This window comes from Musa acuminata, chromosome BXJ3-2, assembly GCF_036884655.1.
Source record: "Musa acuminata AAA Group cultivar baxijiao chromosome BXJ3-2, Cavendish_Baxijiao_AAA, whole genome shotgun sequence".
Classification (NCBI taxonomy): Eukaryota; Viridiplantae; Streptophyta; class Magnoliopsida; order Zingiberales; family Musaceae; genus Musa; species Musa acuminata.
In genome coordinates, this window is record NC_088350.1 from 12,359,478 (window position 1) to 12,380,301 (window position 20,824).

General features: G+C 38.5%; 1 protein-coding gene across 1 annotated transcript; it reads left to right on the forward strand.

The window, feature by feature from the left end:
* Nucleotides 1–919: 919 nt before the first annotated feature.
* On the forward strand, nucleotides 920–6,089 carry LOC135630726 (probable polygalacturonase). The gene is made up of 2 exons (XM_065137885.1): nucleotides 920–935; nucleotides 5,386–6,089. The coding sequence occupies exons 1-2, from the start codon at nucleotides 920–922 to the stop codon at nucleotides 6,087–6,089; spliced, it is 720 nt and encodes a 239-aa protein (XP_064993957.1).
* Nucleotides 6,090–20,824: the final 14,735 nt, after the last annotated feature.

Here is a 20,824-nt window from a genome sequence, read left to right on the forward strand (position 1 = left end):
GACGCCGCGTATCGTCCCACATACCCGTTACACCTGAGATCAACACGTCTTACCTTCTCTCGTCGTCGGGTCGTCAGGGGAAAGAAGCCGACCCCACGGGGAGAAAATACGCAATGAAACGTGAGTGCCCCGCTCCCCGTAGTAAGGCCGCGTACCTTCCCGGCGTATGTAATGAAACTGAGATCAACTCTCGGTACGCTTCTTTTCCTCTTCGCCTCGAAGGAGTGTTGTTGTGGTGGAAGCTTCCTGGAAACGAGACGGGAGCCCATCGGCGGCCTCATCTGATATGGTTTTAAAGGGCAATCTATTCTCTAAAGGGGCATTTGATTCTTTGGAAAATCACAGATGAGATGCACGTGGAAGTCTAAAGTACATTACATTAATGTTCCTGATTTTGTTTATCACTTTTCCTGTTTGCTTTGTTGATTGCTACTATCTGCAATGTTGTGTATTTATCTATAAAACTCAGGCTAATTAAGATCAATTATAGCTCACAATTAACGTACCAAGATATTTGAAAGGAAAAGCTCCTTAATGTTAAAAATTCTACCAACTTCAAAAGGTACATCAAGTAGGAAAGAAGATATTGTTGACGGAGACCTCTTTATTCTATGAAATAAGAAGAAAGTTTCCCATTTATAACACATATAAACTCGAGAGAAGTTAAAAATACATAAGACATGAATCATAAAATTCAAAGAGAGTGGATGGTAAGCCTTTTGAAGGTTAGCTTTAATCATAATATAAGGATTTTACTTTTAGAATCATGAGAAATCTCTTAAATAATAAGAATATTATTCTAAATCCCATGAAGGTAAATTGTTCTTTGGAAATAATTCGAGAAAATAAAAAGTTTAAGTCTGTTGATAAGAACTTCATGAGAAATCTCTTAAATAATAAGAATATTATTCTAAATCCCATGGCCATGAATGAAGGTAAATTGTTCTTTGGAAATAATTCGAGAAAATGAAAGTTGAAGTCTGTTGATAAGAAGTGAACTTCTGCTATGATCCTATAGTTAACATTACACAAGGATATAAGACGATAATCAACAAGCAATATATAGGGTTAAGGCATTTGGGAATAAAAACGATATATGTCAAGATAATTTTTCAATATCCCGTATGAAACTTAATAATGTATCTATCTACATCAAGACTCTTACCATACCCCAAGGAATGTACTGTATCTCAAACCTCCTGCCACCGAAACTAAGGATGCACCCTCGTGAGAGGATATATAGGCAACCTAGGCAAAAAGAGCTAGGATCAACACCATTCTTCAATTGGTCCCAAAGCATCAATCAAAATGCAAATAATTAAAAAAAAATTAAATGTTAGGCCGGAGTCAAAAATTGAGCATCGAGTCAAAAGAATCGGGAGATAAGTCGAAGGTTCAGACGATGCATTAGAAGCTAATCGGGAGTTCGTTGGGAATTCATCGAAAGCTAGCCGAAAGACCATTGAAAGATTATCGGAAGTCTCGCTAGGAGTTCGGATGAACAATTAACGTGCTAGATAACTAGAATTGTTTGCATAATAGTTATTTGCCCTTAATTATCGTAGTTATGGTTATAATTTGAGTTAGTCTTAGGAGAAATCTTACTAACTCAATTAGGGATCAATTAGGCCCTAATTAGAACTGAATTGGGCCTATTGTTTTACCCATTCAGTGATCCTTAGCTGGCCCAAGCGGTGGCACTGCCAAGACTAGCGGTGGCACCACTTGAGGCTCAACCTCCTAGGAAGTTTAGACGATTGTACCATCAGTAATTAATGCTGCCAAGCGGTGCTACAACTAAAGCCCAATCTCCGAGGCTCTATCAAGCGATCTTATCGTCAGACTACGCGTTGGTATTACTTAGTGTCAGTCTATAGGCGGTGGTATCGCCCAATAATGATGATGGTATCGTCAGTACCCCGGAAACCGAGACTGAGATACTTTTTGGCTCAATTTTTTAAGCCATTGGAGCCTATAAATACCCACACTTTTTTGCTCCATTTTGTTCAAAGTGTGAATAAAAGTGTTAAGAATTTAGGTTGTAAAAGTGTTTGAAAAAGTGCTAAGTGTCCTCCTCCTCCTTCTTTAGCTTTGTGATGATTCTAAGAGATGTTTGAGGCTTATAAAAGTTGTCTCCTAAACCTATAAAAAGAAGAGAGAGTTATAAGAGAGTAGTTGGTCTTCTCCCATTGAAAAAAGACCGTGTTAGGACCATTTTATTTTCTGAGCTTTTGAATAATTTTTATTGAGTCTGTTTAGTTCAGTTAGAGTTAGGTAGAGGTTTATTTAATATTTATTTATTATTAAGAGTCCAAGTCCTAGTGAACTCTAGGTGTAACTCTATAAATAATGATATAACCATTTCTTTTCGACAATCATTGAAATATTATTTCAGTTTGTGGATAAACCCTAGGAGGTCAATCCCCTCGAAGTGATCAAGGAGGCCGATCTCCTCAAATTGATCATCCTCTTTTCTCTTTTTTCTTTTATGATAAGACCTTAGGGTCTTCTCATTTGATATCAGAGCAGCGATCCTCGCTGCAATTATCTTTATTTTCAAAAAAAAAAAGAGAGAAAGAGAGAGAAGAAGAAGAAGTCGCATTATGCACCCTTGCTTCCGGCCAGCCCACCTATCACCGTTGCTCTCTGGTTAGCGATCACTACTACCACTGCTTCCCGGCCGATCGGCCACCAACCTCCCCCTCTCTAGCACCGCCAATGCTTCTCAAATAAGGCCGGTAGCCCATACCCCTGCTTCCCTTTATTGAATATCGTATTTTGATGATGAAACCACTTGATATATGTTTATGATTTAATCTGCGTTTTGAGTGATGCAGGATGAGATAATTAAAGCAGAAAAATCATGTTGAGCCGGAGGAACATGTCAGAAGATTGGACGTCGGGCCGGTGGATCGGTCGACGTATCAACAGAAGGCTTCGGGCCATGGACTCGAGCATCGGGCCAAGAAGAGCGGGTATTGTGCCAAGGATATTAGAGATGTGGAGTCAACTGGCCGATTGGGCAATAGGCCACATGAGAGGACGATGTGCCGAATAATCGGACAAAGCGTCGAGGGACCAATGACATGTTGGACAACTTGGTTAATTGCTTAGGATTAATTGTCTCGATCAAAGTTTTGTTTTATATGTGCAAGATTAACTACGATAGAAGTAAGACATGCAGCAGGAGTTACACCGGAGTCAAGGCTATGATCACGTTGGGAGTTCGACGGAAGTCCAGACGGTCGTTAGAGGTTCTGTGGGAACAAATCTGAGAAGTCCAGGAGCTTGCCAAAGAAGCTCATCGGAACTCGCCAAGTGGATCATCGCAAGTCCAGGAGTTTGCCGGAAGCCCGCCGGAGCATCGCCGAAGGTTCGTCGGATGTTCGTCGGAAGCTCGTCAGAAGAAGTGATTGACGCACCGGAGCAAGTTGCAGTAAATGTCTTAAGAAATATCATAGTTAGCATGTAAATTAAGTTAGGAATGGGAGGTGATCCCATTAACTTAATCTGGGGGCAATTGGGCCCTTGATAGACCCAAATTGGGCCAAATTGATCAACTCATTCGGACCAAAATTCTTGCTAGGCGGTGGCACTGCCTGGGCTCAATCTCCGAGTGAGACTAGGTGGTGCAACCACCCCTGTCTGGCGGTGGCACTGCCTAGAGGCTCAGTCTTCGAGCTGCCAAGCGGTTGTACCGCCCTAGTTAAGAGGTAGTACCGCCAGGACCCCGAAAATCCGGGAAAAGACATTTTTGAGCTTTAAATTCAAACCAGTTTGGGGCCTATATATACCCCACCCTTTCCTGCATGAAAGGGCACTGAAAATCTAATCTTACTCTGTGATTTTTAGAGCTCAAAAGTGTTATAGAGGCTAGAAGTTCTCCTCCCTCTTTTCTTCCAAGTTTTGATCTTTCGAGAGAGGAGAGAAAAGTTTGTAAGGGTTGTCTCCTAAGCTCGTCAAAAGGAATGAAACTATAAAAGAGTGGTTGGCCTTCACCTATTGAAGGAAGGCCTCTAGTGGACGTAGGTGACCTCATCGGAGGAGGAAGCCAAAAGTGGATGTAGGTCAAGATTGACTGAACCACTCTAAATCTCGATTTGTATTTACTTTATGTTCTCTATCTTAACTGCAAACTGCCTCCATAGCTTTACTTTAACTGCACTTCGCCTAATCTAAGTTAAAGCAACTTCTAAATTGGCTTTCATACCGAAATCACTTTTATCGTACGAACGTCATATTTCGGTTTGCAATTACATTCTATTCTCTATCTTAACTGTAAACTGCCTCTATATCTCTACTTTAACTGCATCTCACTTGATCACAAGTTAAAGTGATTTCTGAATCAGCTTTCTTATCGAAATCATTTTTATCGTACGAACGTCGTTTTAAATCATCGAAAGTTTTCCACTGCACTAATTAAAACCCCCCCCCCCCCTCCCCTTAGTGCTCTTGATCCTAACAATTGGTATCAGAGCTCGGTATTTCTCATTTCGGATTTACACCCGAGAGAAATGACTCTTCATGACTTTCAAGAGGGCTTATCGGTTGTTTGTCCACCGTTGTTTAACGGACTGGACTACACTTATTGGAAAACTCGAATGAGAGTTTTCTTGATTTCTATAAATTTGGATTTATGGAATATCGTTGAAAATAGTTTTCAACTTCCCTCTAAACCGATGAATGAATGGTCAGATTTGAAGAAGAAGTATTTCTCTTTAAACGCAAAGGCTATGAATGCCTTATTTTGCGCTTTGGACAAAAATGAGTTCAATCGGATTTCTACGTGTGAAAAGACTTTTGATATTTGGCGAACACTTGAAATCATGCATGAGGAAACTAGTAGAGTCAAAGATGTTAGGATAAAGAGCACTAAGAGGGGAGGGTGAATTAGTGCAGTGGAAAACTTTCGACGATTTAAAACGACGTTCGTACGATAAAAACGATTTCGGTAAGAAAGCCGATTCGGAAATCACTTTAACTTGTGATCAAGAGAGATGCAGTTAAAGTAAAGATAATCACAAATTGGTGTATGCAACTATGAATCAAGGGGGAGTGTTGAGATTTGATTCATAGTTATCTATCTAAATAGTTACCAGAGACAGAGACAGAGACAGAGATAGAGACAAAGATAGAGATAGAGAAAAGAGACAGATAAATAGAGAGTCTGTGTGCACTTGGTATCTTGTAAGTGTTCTTATTAATCCTCCTGTTTTTAATACTACATCAGTTTTCTTGAGTCGAAAGGATTCTTTTTACTCGTATCGTAGTATTCTGTTTTTTCTTGCTCCTCCATCCCCAACAGTACCTATATTTACTTGGGTTGTAGATTCTATGTTGCTGTTTCGATTGATTCTTTTTGGTGATTTCTCTCTTTCTTCGCAGACTCATCCTCCAATGTCCGCCTTGAGGACTGCTACATAGTCTCAGGCGATGACTGCATCGCCATTAAAAGCGGTTGGGATGAGTACGGGATTGCATTCAACATGTCAAGCAAACACATAGTGATCAGACGGCTCACCTGCATCTCCCCCACGAGCGCTGTCATCGCCCTGGGAAGCGAGATGTCGGGAGGAATCCAAGATGTCCGGGCCGAAGACATCACGGCCATCCACTCCGAATCCGGCGTCAGGATCAAGACGACCATCGGAAGGGGAGCTTACGTGAAGGACATATTCGTGAGAAGAATGAATCTGCACACAATGAAGTGGGTCTTCTGGATGACGGGCACCTACGGGCAGCACCCGGACGACAAATTTGATCCGAAAGCCATTCCGGTGGTGCAGAATATCAGTTACAGCAACGTGGTGGCCGAGAACGTGACCATGGCCGCGAAGCTGGAGGGGATTCCCGGCGCGCCCTTCACCGGAATATGCATCTACAATGTGACGGCGGAGGTGGTGAAGTCGAAGAAGCCGATTTGGAACTGCACCGACGTGGAGGGCGTATCGAGTCACGTGACGCCCACTCCCTGTGCGCAGATTCCGGAATATCCAGATCGTATAACGCATTGCCCCTTCCCTGAAGATGATCTACCTGTGAATGGTGTTGGGCTAGAGGAGTGTGCTTATCAGAGAGCCAAACCATGAGTTGAGATGCTTTCTACAACTCATGGTTTAATGGCATAACCAATGATGTCCTGAAGCTTGGCAGATTAAAATGTTTGCCTTGAACAAAGGCAGATGTAATTGATCATATAATATCCAAAGGCAGATGAAATATCCAATAATATTTCATTGCTATAAATATGGATTATTGAAAAAATAAGACATGTTATTTATTTGAATACTTTTCTTCAACTTGGAAGTGTTATATTCTTTATTTGATACCAATAGTTGAAATGAATTTTTCAAAGAGAGGATGACTTATGATTGTCACTAAAACGATTGATTTTATCCCTAACATTTGAATTCATAACCAAATGTATCTTCACTTTCAAATACCACGTAAGCGCACCCTATGTTGTAGAGGACAGGTCGATTTATTTGAGAACTTTTTCTATGATCATATCTGAATCATGTTATGCATGAACAGGCTTCGTTAGATCCTATAGAATAAAATAAGTGAGGTGGGATGATTCAATATTCTATTTATTCCACTTCCTTATTTACAGTATGGAAACATATTCATTTCCTCTTCATCGATCCAAATCTATAACACTATCAAAGTGAAATAAGAGATCTAAGGAAGAACATTGGTTGGACTTTATTAGTAACAAGTAAATATTTTGTACGTAAAAAAATTAAGATATTAGGGGGATAAACACCAATAAAAAAATATAAGGCAATCCAAAAAACACTTGATTATGATCAAATTTATAAGCCGACTTGGATATCGAGTGTATACCTATAAGAACTAAATTAGTTGTAATAAATAGTTGCAACCCTAGAAAATAGAATTTAGTAAATCTTTTCTTATATAGAGTCATTATATATGATATGTGAAGATATGTATGAAAAGTAGATTTTATATGGATCTATTTTTGCCATTCATTTCATTCTTGCTCGAGCTGAATGATGAAAAATTATCATATTTGGTTCCTTCAGGGGGTGGATCCATAAGAATTCACCTATCCCAATAACAAAAAAACTTGACTAGAACGATACAATATTAAGAGGAAGTTCGCAGGGTGGCCATGGAAGGCCTAGGTCGAACGTTGGTGAGGAAGTTCTGCTCAAACTCCCTGGTGAGCTGGTCAAAGGACAAGACTGAATATTGGCACAGTCAGTTGAACCACGCTCGTACCGGTCCCCTCAGGGTGGTCGGAAATGCCCGGCATATCAATGCATCGGAGGTGCCATAGAGGGCCATCTGAGACCGAAATGTGGAGACATGCTCCATAGGATCGGAGCCGCCGTCATATGTCTCCAATATCGACAGCTTGAAGTTGAGGGGTACCGACTTGTCCTGTACTTCCTATGTGAAATGGGACCTGCCTGAGCCGCCTTCGCTAGACTTGCTCGGTGATTTTTGGAACTCGTGCTAGAACTCGTCTAGGCGTTGGTTGACCCGGGACAATTGGGCCTGAGCGAGTCGTCCACCAAGTCAAATGATACGGTGTCAGGCTTGAAGTGGGGTAGTGTGACTTAGCAGGGTGCGGGTATGCTCTGCTCGGGCGAACATCTCGGGTCCGTCGCTTGCTCTCGGACTTCCCCCATCCCGACTTGCTACCCACTCGGCCTCTATCGGGTCGAGTCAGTTGGGGGAGCCGCTAGCCACACGGTCTGAGGAATGAGCGGAGTGAGCGTCTACATCATGCCCACCATGGCTTGCACTTGTTTGGTCAGGTTGAGGAATGCCTCGGGTGTCACGGCCGAGGGTCCCATGGTTAGTCCAATAATATGTGTATATTGGATCTTTTGAGACAATTATTAGTCTTAGAATGTAATTCTGATCGGTCATTAAAAATACATTTCAATATATTTTTTTTATTTTTTTTAGATTAGTTAATCTATCTTGGAAGGTAAAAATGGGTAGAGTAAACCTATTTTTTTTTATTTGAAATTAATGTCCTCTTCCTCTGCATGTAGGAAATGAATAAAATAAACCATTTAAATCATGAGAAGTGCTTCCATAGAAGTTAAACTTCCATTCATCTACATCTCTTGTTTCTTATTCCCATTCCTCCTTCCTATTGCAAGGTTTCTAATCTTTTCTATTGCAAGTGTTCTAATCCTTTCTATTACAAGTGTTTCGATCCTTCCTATTGCAAGCTTTCTAATCTTTCCTATTACAAGTGTCCTAACCTTTCCTTACTGTAATTTTATCTCTACATTTGTTTTGAATATGAGGAACATTAAATTATTCTAGCCTTGTATTTGATATATCTCCTGTTTAGATGTAACGATTTGAATCTATGAAACTTCTGAGATTCTGACCTTTCTACCTTGTTATGGTTATAACTTTACGCACTGACATCTGATTTGGACAAAACTTATTTGATATAAATATAGACTCATAATCCTTTCTTTTGATAGCTTATTTTAACAATTCAGAGTAAGTTTTCCTATCCAAACTTCTATTTCAAATAAGCCTATGAATTTTGCAAAACAGGGATCGTAATTTCTGACATTTTGATACTGAACTGCCTATAAGTCCTTGTTGGAAACTTTGATTTATTCCAAACTTATTTTATTTTAAATTAGACACGTAGATCTTTCATTTGATACTTAGATTGAAAGATTTAGAGTCCAAATGCCCGCCCAGTTTTCTGTTGAAATTGACCCTGTGAATTCTATAAAATTGAGATTTGTTCTTTGATCTTGGATTACTAAATCTATTGTAACTCTTTGTTGAAAACTTTGATTCATACGGAAATTATTTTATTTGAAATAAGATTGAAATATCTTTCACAATAGCTTTCTTGAGTATATTGGAGCATGATTGATAGTTTGAATCATTTGTTCAATGTGCCTCTCGAATTCTGCTTGAAATCGAGCTTTGGTCGATTTCACATATTCTGGTTTCATTTCTTTGGAAATTGATTTCATTTAGTTTTCTTGTCCAATTGAGCTTTATATTATTACTTTGAATTCTTGTATGCTCTTATCCTTAAAATTATTTGCATTCTTGAAAACTATTGCGTAACGTTTATGCTATATCATATTAACTCATATAGGCACATGTATATCCCATTGTTCCGCATTTGCTTTCGATATGTGCCTATTCCAGTTTCATTCCTTTGGACATTGAACTCTATCTAACCTTCTTATTTGAATTGAGTTATATATGATTGCTTGGAATTCTTGAATGCTCTTGCTTTCATTTCCTTTTAAATCTGAATACATTTGTGAAAGATTATACTTGCATCATATTGACTTGTAAAGGCTTATGTATGTTTTGTTGTTTCGCGTGTGTTTCCGATATGTACTATTTATTGTTAATACTGTCCTTTTGTACTTTGGTGTTTGTGGGATACTATGAACCTTTGCCAGAAATGGTAAAGGAAGTTATTCATAGAGCCTGCAATGCTCTACCAGCCCCATTTGACTTCACCTAAATGTGGGTGGATAGAGCTCCCAAACGTGGGAGACTTCTGTCTAGTGGTCATTCAGAAATGGATGAATCACCTTTTGTCTGTGGTCCTACTACACTTTCTGTATGTTTGATATGATATCTAAAGCTTTGGTTATGTATTTATATATGCGTTTTAGATAAGAAAGATATAAATGCAACGTCAAATACGACGTTTCAGTTTCTGTTTTGTATTCGTTCTTTGATATGCTTTGAAATGGTTCATATGCCGTTGATATGTTTTGAAATATTTCTTATGCTATTGATATGTTCCGAAATGCTCCCTATGCCTCTGAAATGTTCCTACGCCATTAATATGCTTCGAAATATTCCATATGCCATTGATATGTTCCGAAATGTTTCATTTGCCATTGATATGCTCTGAAACATTTCATACGCCGTTGATAAGCTCCGAAATGTTTCATTCGTTATTGATATGCTCCGATGATTCAATATTGTATTTATTCCACTTTCTTATTTACAGTATAGAAACATATTCATTTCCTCTTCATCTATCCAAATCTATAAAACTATCTGAGTGAAATAAGAGATCTAAGGAAGTGTTGAGTCCAGCCCATATATGGGCTTGGACAATTAGGCCTATTGAGCCCAAATCACTAATTGAAAGAAAGGGCAAAAGGTGAGGGTAGCAAAAAAATGAGAGTGTGCAGCGTGCGTGTGAGCAGATGAGCGTGCAGCGAGTGGCGGTGTAGAGAGAGAAAAGAGGAGAGAGAAAGATTAGATTTTTGAGTTTTCTGCTTAACGATCGGCAGTCAAACGTTGTCAGTTTTGACCCAAATTTTATGTGGAGAATCCTTACAGCAAACCCTACAATCCTAATGGTGTTGATCTACAATTTATCCTCTTTAAGGTACTTTCCTGCTATATCCACTCTGTGAGAACTAGAATTCTCTTTTGATGAGATTCATCCGATATGCTAGAGCCAAGATCTATGTTCTTGTTGTTATTGTGATCCTCTGATTATTCTAGAGAAGACCTATTGTAACCAGTTATCATTATTATTGATAGTGGAAGTTTAAAATGGACTACGGTCCCATGGTTTTTCCCACACTAGGTTTTCCACGTTAAAAGATTTGGTCTCATTGTGTGATTGATTATTTGCTCTATTATTTATGCTATGCTGGTTGATATTTTCATTTGGATATCAAGTTGGTATTTTGATGAGAAACTCATTTTGATACACAAAGAGGGAAAAGAATATTCCGCTTTAACAGGTTTTTTCCCAATAAGTGGTATTAGAGCAACAGGTTGTTTGGTGCTAGTTTTTCTTGTGTGATTGAAATAGAGCAGTCAGATGGTATGATTAAATTAAACTTATCAAATTATTCCACTTGGAGGCGTCTGATGGAAGATTTACTCTATTGCAAAGATTTATATAAGCCTATCAAGGTTAAAAATAAACCTTCTACTATGGACGATGAAGAATGAGATGCTTAACATAGAAAAGCTATTGCCTATATTAGAAGATGAATGGATATAAACTTGCATGAGCATATTTTTGATGAAACCAGAGCTGATGTTGTTTGATAAAGGTTAGAAAACCTTTTTATGAAAAAGATAGTGGGAAATAGAATTTCTCTCCTTAGAAGGCTTGTAAATTTGAAGTATAAAGATGGTGGTAATATTGTTGAGCATATAAGCCTATTTCAGAGTCTTGCAAATAAGTTGGTTGCTATGAAAATGAATATAGATGATGAGATGCAAGGATTACTACTTCTCAGCTCTTTACCAAAAAGTTGGGAAACATATGTGGTGACTATTTGCAACTCCACGCTAGAGGGAACTCTAACTATAGATATGGTTAAAGATAGTTTGCTAAATGAAGATATCAGAAGGAAAGAACAGGGTGAATCTTCTTCTGGGGCATTTGTTACTAAAAAACAAGAAAAACATGAAAGAAGTCATAAGCAGAAACCCACATGGATATAGAGGAAGATCTAAGTCTAGAAGAGATATCAAATGTTTTCACTATAACAGGCCAGGTCACATGAAGAAAGAGTGTAGGTTTTGGAAGCAAGAACATAATGAAATGAAGAAAAATGAGAAAGAGACCAATACAGTTGCTGCTGAAGGTAATGTCACTATTGTATGTGATGAAGATTGTGTTAGTCTTATAGCTCAGGACAGTAATTGGATAATTGACTCTGTTAGGATCGGAGCGGCACTAAGAGGGGGGGGTGAATTAGTGCAGCGGATTAAAACTTCGATTTTAATCAAAATCTTTCGTACGTTAAGAACGAAACTTGAGAAATTTAACTTGAAGGCCTATTCTTGAAGTTGCGCAGCAAGAGTAATAAGGAACTAAAGCAGTAAGAAGATTTGCAGTAATGTAAATGACAATAATAAAGAGCAAACCAGAGATTACGCCGATTTTTAGAGTGGTTCGGTCAAATGGCCTACTCCACTTGCGAGGCCCCTCTTCGATGAGGCTCCCACCTTCCACTAGTAAGTCTCTTGAAATGGAAGGGTAAACACCCCTCTTACAACCTTTTACAAGCAGCTCAACCTCTTACAAATTTTCAATAAGAAAGAAGGAGGAGAACTCTCTAGCAAATTGAAAACAAGACTTGCTAAGACTTTCTAAGACTTTTCTCTCAATCAAAAATGCTTCTCAAAAGTTGTAACCTCAGCTGAGATTTGAGGGGTATTTATAGGCCTCAAGAGGATTCAAATTTTGGGCTCCAAAATTTGAATTCTCTTAGGGTTCCCGGTGTTGGAGGTTCCACCGCCCAGCCAGGCGGTGCCACCGCCCAGCGCTCGGGTGCTGGACGGTGCAACCGCCCAGCCAAGGAGGTGTCACCGCCCAGCCAGGCGGTGCCACCGCTTGGCTTTCCGATTCATTGGTTTGACTTAATTTTAGCCCAAACCAAATCTGACTTTGGGCCCAGTTAGCCCCTAACCAGGATATAGGATTATCTCTTAATCCTAATCCTAATTACAGGTGAACTACATAACACAAAAAAAACATCCTAAGCAAGTTTTTTTAACCGCGAACGTCGAGTCTTGTTCCGGCGAGCTTTCCGACGAACTTCTTCCGACGGACTCCCTGCAAGCTCCCAATCTTTGTGATGACTTTAACGAGTAGCCGAGCCTTCTTGGTGATCTTCGCGAGCCTCCGACGATTTCTTCGGTGAACTTCCGACACGTTCCCGATTTCTTCTCGGATGGTTCCGGCAGCATCTCCGATGATTCTTCGGTCTCTTAAACGTCCATCGAGCTCGACTCCGGTATCCTTGCTTTATGTTTTCTGGTTATCGTAGTTAATCCTGAACACTTAACTCAATAATATGGATTAGATCAATTAACCCACCAATTGATTATATCATCAAAATCCGAGATTCAACAATCTCCCCCTTTTTGATGATGACAATCAATTAATGACGGAGTTAAACATAACTCCCCCTATCTATATGCCATATTATGAGAAGATAAAAAACACTTGAATTCCATCCCATTGGATTCAAGCATAACCCGATAAGTTCTAATCGTAGAACTTTATCGTTATCCTCATTAAACAATAGTAAGTACGAAACTTCGATGAAAATCATAAGTTAAATGATACGGGACGAATTTTGCTACGATAGAAGATAAAGATTTTCAATATAAATTTCATGATATCAATCTTGTGATATTTTCAAGGATTTGCAAGTCATATAAGACATTCATATCACACAGAAGATAAACATTTTTGTAATTCATATTAGCCATGCTATCGTTCTAGTGTAAGTCATCACTTCTCCCCCTTTGTCATCAACAAAAAGAGACAAGCTAGCTAATTGATGATCATAGAAAAAGGTTTAGCATTTATCAAAGTTCATCATTCAAATTTGCCAGAAATAGTTTATCCAAAAGACATCATCATCTATGCAGATTAAGACAGTAGTTATCTAAAGGAAAGATCAGTTATCGTACAATCGATGACAAACATGAACTTGTTTTTAAAAGCAAACAGAACAGAATAAAAAGATACATCAATTTAATCCTTAGGAGGTAATCCACAGTGCTGATACATGATATCTATTTTTTCATTCATCTGTCGTAGTGTCTTCAAAATTTCAACTTGTTGATTCTGAATTTGTTCTTGCTGTGATTTGATCTGAGATAGCTCCGCCATAATGATATCTTCAGAGGAGGAAACAGGAGCTGAAGGTGCTGCTCCAAAGGGACTAGGAGGAGGAGATTCACTTCCCATAAGAATTGGTGTTTCGGGTTGTTCTATTGGTGTAGGAATTGGATCCGTCCTTCTAGGCTGCCTAACCCATATGCCATTGCTAAAAGTGCACCTAAGTTTTTTCAGCAGGTTTTTATTTATTATGTTATATCGATCATTTTGAATAGATTCTTCATCGGGTGGAATGCAAATGTCATAGGCATGAAGAATTCTAGTGATTAACCTCCCATATGGCAATATAGTATCTTTAGTCATAATTTCCTGCATGTGTTGGCGAATCAAGTACCCAAAACAATTATGCTGACCGGTCATAATCCAATACATGGTTCCTATCTCTAATTGACTTACTTCGTCAAGATGAAATTGTTTGGGGAATATGATGCTTGTGATAATGTGATGAAGAATTTTAGAGTTGAAAGGCATTAAGTGTTCACAGCTCTTGGGTAGGAAGTCAAGGTTTGGATTTGCAAAAATTATTTTCACGGCTTCGGAATAGGTTGCTCCTATTTTTTTGACGTCCCATTTACCTTTAAAATAGCATCCCCTATCTTTTTCAGTTATGCCAATTAGCTCACAAATGGTGCTGTCAAAAATTCTAATGGGTGTTCCTAGAATGTAAGTGCTTAGGCTATCATTGTCTTCATATAGGTTGGCATAGAACAATCTCACTAACCGTCGATAGATTGGTTCATCTATTTGTAGTAGAGGTAGAGCTTCTAGTTGAGCAAACCACTTAATGGGATCTAAGTCCTCTAGTTCATCCAAATCAATGTATTTTCCCTTATGGACACATTGTGTTTCAAATTTTGGAAAGCTAAGGGCTACCTCTTTTGATCTAAAAAGGTCATGGTTATATGAATCTCCTTCAATCCTTATTCCTTTTGATCTCTTTGGAGCCATTTTCTAGACAAGATGATGATGAACTTGTGAAAAATAAGCAAGAGAAAGAGAAAAGAAAGGAGGGATTTCAAGTGTTACCTTGTGGAGATTATGTTGAGAGATGGAAAGCTTGGACCACCAAGAATCCTTCTCCAATGTTTCTAAGAGTTAGAATGAGGGTTAGAGGGAATGGGAGAGGGTTTTGGAGAGGTCTTTCTTCGGGTTGGGGGCGGTGTCACCGCCGGCCCTAACCCCTCGGGTTAAAAGGGTGACTCGGTCGGTGTCACCGCCAAACTGGTCGGTGTCACCGCCTGGCGCCCGAGCGCCAGTCGGTGCAACCGCCGGATCTGGCGGTGCCACCGCTGGCATCACGTGGAGGAAAGAAAAAAAATTTTCTTCCTTCCTTTTATTTAGCTTCTTCCCTCAAGATCATAATTTATACTTTAATGGATCATTTTGAATTGAAGAAGAAGGAAGAATTCAAATTTATAAACGAAGGGAAAAGAACGAGTCCTTTTTGTGAAGTTCATTTTAGGGACAATTTAGCATGCCTAATTCCCTTCGGATGAATTCAAATTGGTCTTCATTCAAAGCTTTTGTAAATATATCTGCTAATTGATGCTTTGTGTCAATGAATTCTAGAACAACATCATTGTTAAGAACATGATTGCGTATGAAATGATGCCTAACGTCGATGTGCTTAGTTCTAGAGTGCTGAATTAGATTTTTAGTAAGGCATATGGCACTAGTATTATCGCATTTTATGGGAATATTTTCAAGGTGAATTCCATAGTCTTCTAATGTATTTTTCATCCAAATTACTTGTGCACAACATGCACTTGCAGCAATGTATTCGGCTTCCGCTGTAGATAGTGCAACTGAATTTTGTTTCTTGGAAGTCCAAGAAACAAGTGCATGTCCTAAAAATTGGCATGTTCCGGATGTACTTTTTCTATCTATCCTGCATCCGCCAAAATCGGCATCTGCATAAGCTATTAGATCGAATTTTTCAGATTTTGGATACCACAATCCTAAATTTGGAGTTCCTTTAAGATACCTAAATATTCTTTTAACACTCTTAAGATGAGATAATTTAGGATTAGATTGAAATCTAGCGCAAAGTCCTACACTAAACATAATATCCGGTCTAGTCGCAGTGAGGTAGAGTAGACTACCTATCATTCCCCTATATGTTTTTTGATCGAAACTTTCACCATTTTCATCCATATCTAACTTAGTCGCAGTACTCATAGGGGTGTTTATTGCTTTTGAATTATCCATGTTAAATCGTTTTAACAATTCTAATGTATATTTCGATTGGTTAAGAAATATACCATCACTAAGTTGTTTGATTTGTAATCCCAAAAAGAAAGTTAATTCACCCATTAAACTCATTTCAAATTCAAGACTCATACAATTGGCAAATGATTCACATAGTGATTCATCCGAAGAGCCAAACACAATATCGTCAACATAAATTTGCCCAATAAGAAAATTATTTTCAAAATGTTTAATAAACAATGTAGTATCAACCTTGCCTTTGGTAAAATTATTTAAAATAAGAAAGGAACTAAGCCTTTCATACCAAGCTCTAGGAGCTTGTTTTAAGCCATAGAGAGCTTTAGTCAATTTGAATACATGATTAGGAAGAAGAGAATTTTCAAATCCGGGAGGTTGTTCGACAAATACTTCTTCGGAAATAAAACCATTCAAGAAATCACTTTTAACATCCATTTGAAATAGTTTAAAATTATTACTACTAGCATAGGCAAGGAGCATCCTTATGGCTTCTAATCGAGCCACGGGAGCGAAGGTTTCTTCGTAATCGATACCTTCTTCTTGGTTGAAACCTTTGGCCACTAATCTAGCCTTGTTTCTAACCACGATACCATTTTCGTCTTGCTTGTTTCTAAAGACCCACTTAGTACCTATGACTAAGTGGTCACTTGGTCTAGGAACAAGCTTCCATACCTCATTTCTCTCAAATTGGTTCAATTCTTCTTGCATTGCAATGATCCAAAAATCATCTTTTAAGACTTCGTCAATGCATTTAGGTTCAATTTGAGAAAGGAAAGCGGCGTTAGCACAGAAATTTTTGAAAGAAGAACGAGTTTGAACCCCTTTTGATGTATCTCCTATAATTTGCTCTTTTGGATGAGCATCTACATACTTCCATTCTTTTGGTAAAGAAATTTCGGAAGAAGATGCATTCAAATGGCTATTTTGAGGAGATGGTTCATTTAAATTCAAATTATCAAAACCAAGATCATCATCAAAATCATTTTTCTTTAAATCAGAAATTTCATTAAAAACTACATGAATAGACTCTTCAATTACTAAAGTTCTTTTATTAAAAACCCGAAAAGCTTTAGAAACGGAAGAGTAACCAAGAAAGATGCCTTCATCGGATTTAGCATCAAATTTTCCTAAAGCATCCCTTTCATTTAAAATAAAGCATTTACAACCAAAAACTTTAAAATAGGAGATGTTTGGTTTTTTGTTATTCCATAATTCATAGGGAGTTTTGGATAAGGATGGTCTTATTAGGACTCTATTCATGATGTAGCAAGCCGTATTTACGGCTTCGGCCCAAAAGTACTTAGGTAAATTATGTTCATTCAATATAGTTCTTGCCATTTCTTGTAGGTTTCTATTTTTCCTTTCAACTACTCCATTTTGTTGAGGATTTCTTGGAGTTGAGAAGTTGTGATTGTACCCATTACTTTCGCAAAAATTTTGAAAGTCACGGTTTTGGAATTCACCACCGTGATCACTCCGAATTGATGAAATCATGAAGCCTTTTTCGTTTTGAGTGAGTTTACAAAATTTAGAGAAACACTTGAAGCAATCACTTTTGTGAGCTAAGAAATAGGTCCAAGTGTATCTAGAGTAGTCATCCACAATCACAAAAGCATATTTGCTTCCACCTAGACTTGTTGTATCAATTGGTCTAAATAAGTCCAAATGGATCAATTGTAATGGTCTAGTAGTGCTAATTTGATTTTTTGGTTTGAAGCTTGTTTTTATTTGTTTGCCTAGTTGACATGCATCGCATACTTTGTCCTTAATAAACTTTATATTTGGAATTCCTCATACTAATTCTTGAGATGAGATCTTAGATATTGTTTTCATGCTTGCATGGCCTAATCTCCTATGCTAAAGCCAAGCATCATCATTTACGGCGGAGAAGCACATTTCATTACTTAGTTCATCAAGATTGATGGTATAGACATTATTTTGTTTTAAAGCAATCATAGTCATGTTATGATTTGATTTTTCAATAATGCACATATTTGATTCAAATCTAACGATGTAACCTTTATCGCATAGTTGACTAATACTCAAGAGATTATGTTTCAATCCATCAACTAGTAAGACATCATCAATGGAAAAATTAAATTTGTTACCAATAGTTCCCTTGCCAATGATTTTGCCCTTGTTGTTGTCTCCGAAGGTAACGTACCCTTCTTCTTTGCTAGTGAGCATAGAGAAATGAGATGGATCTCTAGTCATATGTATTGAGCATCCACTATCGAGCTACCATCTCTTGCTCCTAGCTTGTAGGTTTGTCTACAAAAGGGGATGATTTTTAGGTACCCATTTGATTTTGGGCGCCTCAAAAATTGACCCACTAACTTTGTTATTTATGATTGAATTCTTTATAGTTCCTTTAGGAACCCATATTAATTTTTGTGAACTAATTTTCCTAAATGGGCATTTGTAGGCAATATGTCCGGATTTACAACAAAAGTTGCATTTCATATAAGAGGAAACATGTAATGTAGGTCCTTTTATGAAAGTAGTAGGATTTTGATGTAATCCTTTTACAAATCCAATTTCATTTCTATTTGCGATGTGACCCTTGTGTGCAAGGATCATATCTAATCCTTTGCTACCAACCTTAAACTTGTTTAAGGTTTCCTTAAGAAGCATATTTTCATTTTTTATTGCTTCTAAGTGCTCACACTTAGAGCATGGAGGAGTTTGAAGACTATCAAACTTATCTTGTAGCAAAGCATGCTCTTTCTTTAAGATACTTAACTTCTTGCTAACAGTTCTACATTCATCAAATAATTCATGAAAAGCGATAGATAGTTCTTCAAAAGATAAATCTTTATTAAATAAAACACATACCTCTTCTCCTAACTCCATTAGCGCGTAATGAGCAACTTGCTCGGTGTTGGACTCCTCTTCTTCGGATGCGCTTGAATCATCCCACGTTGCTTTGAATGCCTTCTTTTTTGATGTTCTCTTTTTGGCTTGAGGACAATCGTTCTTATAGTGTCCCGGTTTTTTGCATTCATAGCAAATCACTTGGTCCTTCTTTTGTTCAAATTTATTTTTTGTATTATTTTTAAATCTGTTCTTTCTTAAATATTTTTTAAATTTTTGAGTCAAAAGTGCAATGTCATTGTCACTGTCCTCATCACTTGATGTTCCTTTCAAGTGGTCTTCTTGTGATTTGAGTGCCATATCCTTCCTGTTCTTTGGAAGGGGGTTCTCGAGCTCGTCATGAGCTTGACATGTCATTTCGTAGGTTATTAGAGACCCAATGAGTTCTTCAAGAGGGAATGCTTTAAGGTCTTTGGCCTCTTGAATGGCCGTAACTTTTGGATCCCAACTTTTAGGGAGGGATCTTAAGATTTTAGTTACTAGTTCAAAGTTAGTAAAATCTTTACCAAGAGCTTTGAGTCCATTGATGACATCCGTAAACCGGGTGTACATGTCTCCGATGGACTCACTTGGTTTCATTCGAAAAAGTTCGTAAGAGTGCACAAGGATGTTGATTTTGGACTCTTTCACTCGGCTAGTGCCTTTATGAGTGACCTCAAGAGTTCTCCAAATATCAAAAGCCGAATCACACATTGAAACACGATTAAATTCATTTTTGTCTAGTGCACAAAACAAGGCATTCATAGCCTTTGCATTTAAAGCAAAAACCTTCTTCTCCGATTCATCCCATTCGCTCATCGGAAGAGAAGATTTTTGAAATCCATTCTCGACAATAGACCAAAGCTCAAAGTCCATAGAAATGAGGAAGATTCTCATGCGAGTCTTCCAATATGTGTAATCCGACTCATTAAACAAGGGTGGTCGTGCAATAGAATGGCCCTCTTGCATGCCGGAGTAAGCCATCTCTCTTGGGTATTAAACCAAATATGAGAGATAACCTTGCTCTGATACCACTTGTTAGGATCGGAGCGACACTAAGAGGGGGGGGTGAATTAGTGCAGCGGATTAAAACTTTGATTTTAATCAAAATCTTTCGTACGTTAAGAACGAAACTTGAGAAATTTAACTTGAAGGCGTATTCTTGAAGTTGCGCAGCAAGAGTAATAAGGAACTAAAGCAGTAAGAAGATTTGCAGTAATGTAAATGACAATAATAAAGAGCAAACCAGAGATTACGCCGATTTTTAGAGTGGTTCGGTCAAATGACCTACTCCACTTGCGAGGCCCCTCTTCGATGAGCCTCCCACCTTCCACTAGCAAGTCTCTTGAAATGGAAGGGTAAACACCCCTCTTACAACCTTTTACAAGCAGCTCAACCTCTTACAAATTTTCAATAAGAAAGAAGGAGGAGAACTCTCTAGCAAATTGAAAACAAGACTTGCTAAGACTTTCTAAGACTTTTCTCTCAATCAAAAATGCTTCTCAAAAGTTGTAACCTCAGCTGAGATTTGAGGGGTATTTATAGGCCTCAAGAGGATTCAAATTTTGGGCTCCAAAATTTGAATTCTCTTAGGATTCCCGGTGCTGGAGGTTCCACCGCCTAGCCAGGCGGTGCCACCGCCCAGCGCTCGGGTGCTAGACGGTGCAACCGCCCAGCCAAGGAGGTGTCACCGCCCAGCCAGGCGGTGCCACCGCTTGGCTTTCCGATTCATTGGTTTGGCTTAATTTTAGCCCAAACCAAATCTGACTTTGGGCCCAGTTGGCCCCTAACCAGGATATAGGATTATCTCTTAATCCTAATCCTAATTACAGGTGAACTACATAACACAAAAAAAACATCCTAAGCAAGTTTTTTTAACCGTGAACGTCGAGTCTTGTTCCGGCGAGCTTTCCGACGAACTTCTTCCGACGGACTCCCTGCAAGCTCCCAATCTTTGTGATGACTTTAACGAGTAGCCGAGCCTTCTTGGTGATCTCCGCGAGCCTCCGACGATTTCTTCGGCGAACTTCCGACACGTTCCCGATTTCTTCTCGGATGGTTCCGGCAGCATCTCCGATGATTTTTCGG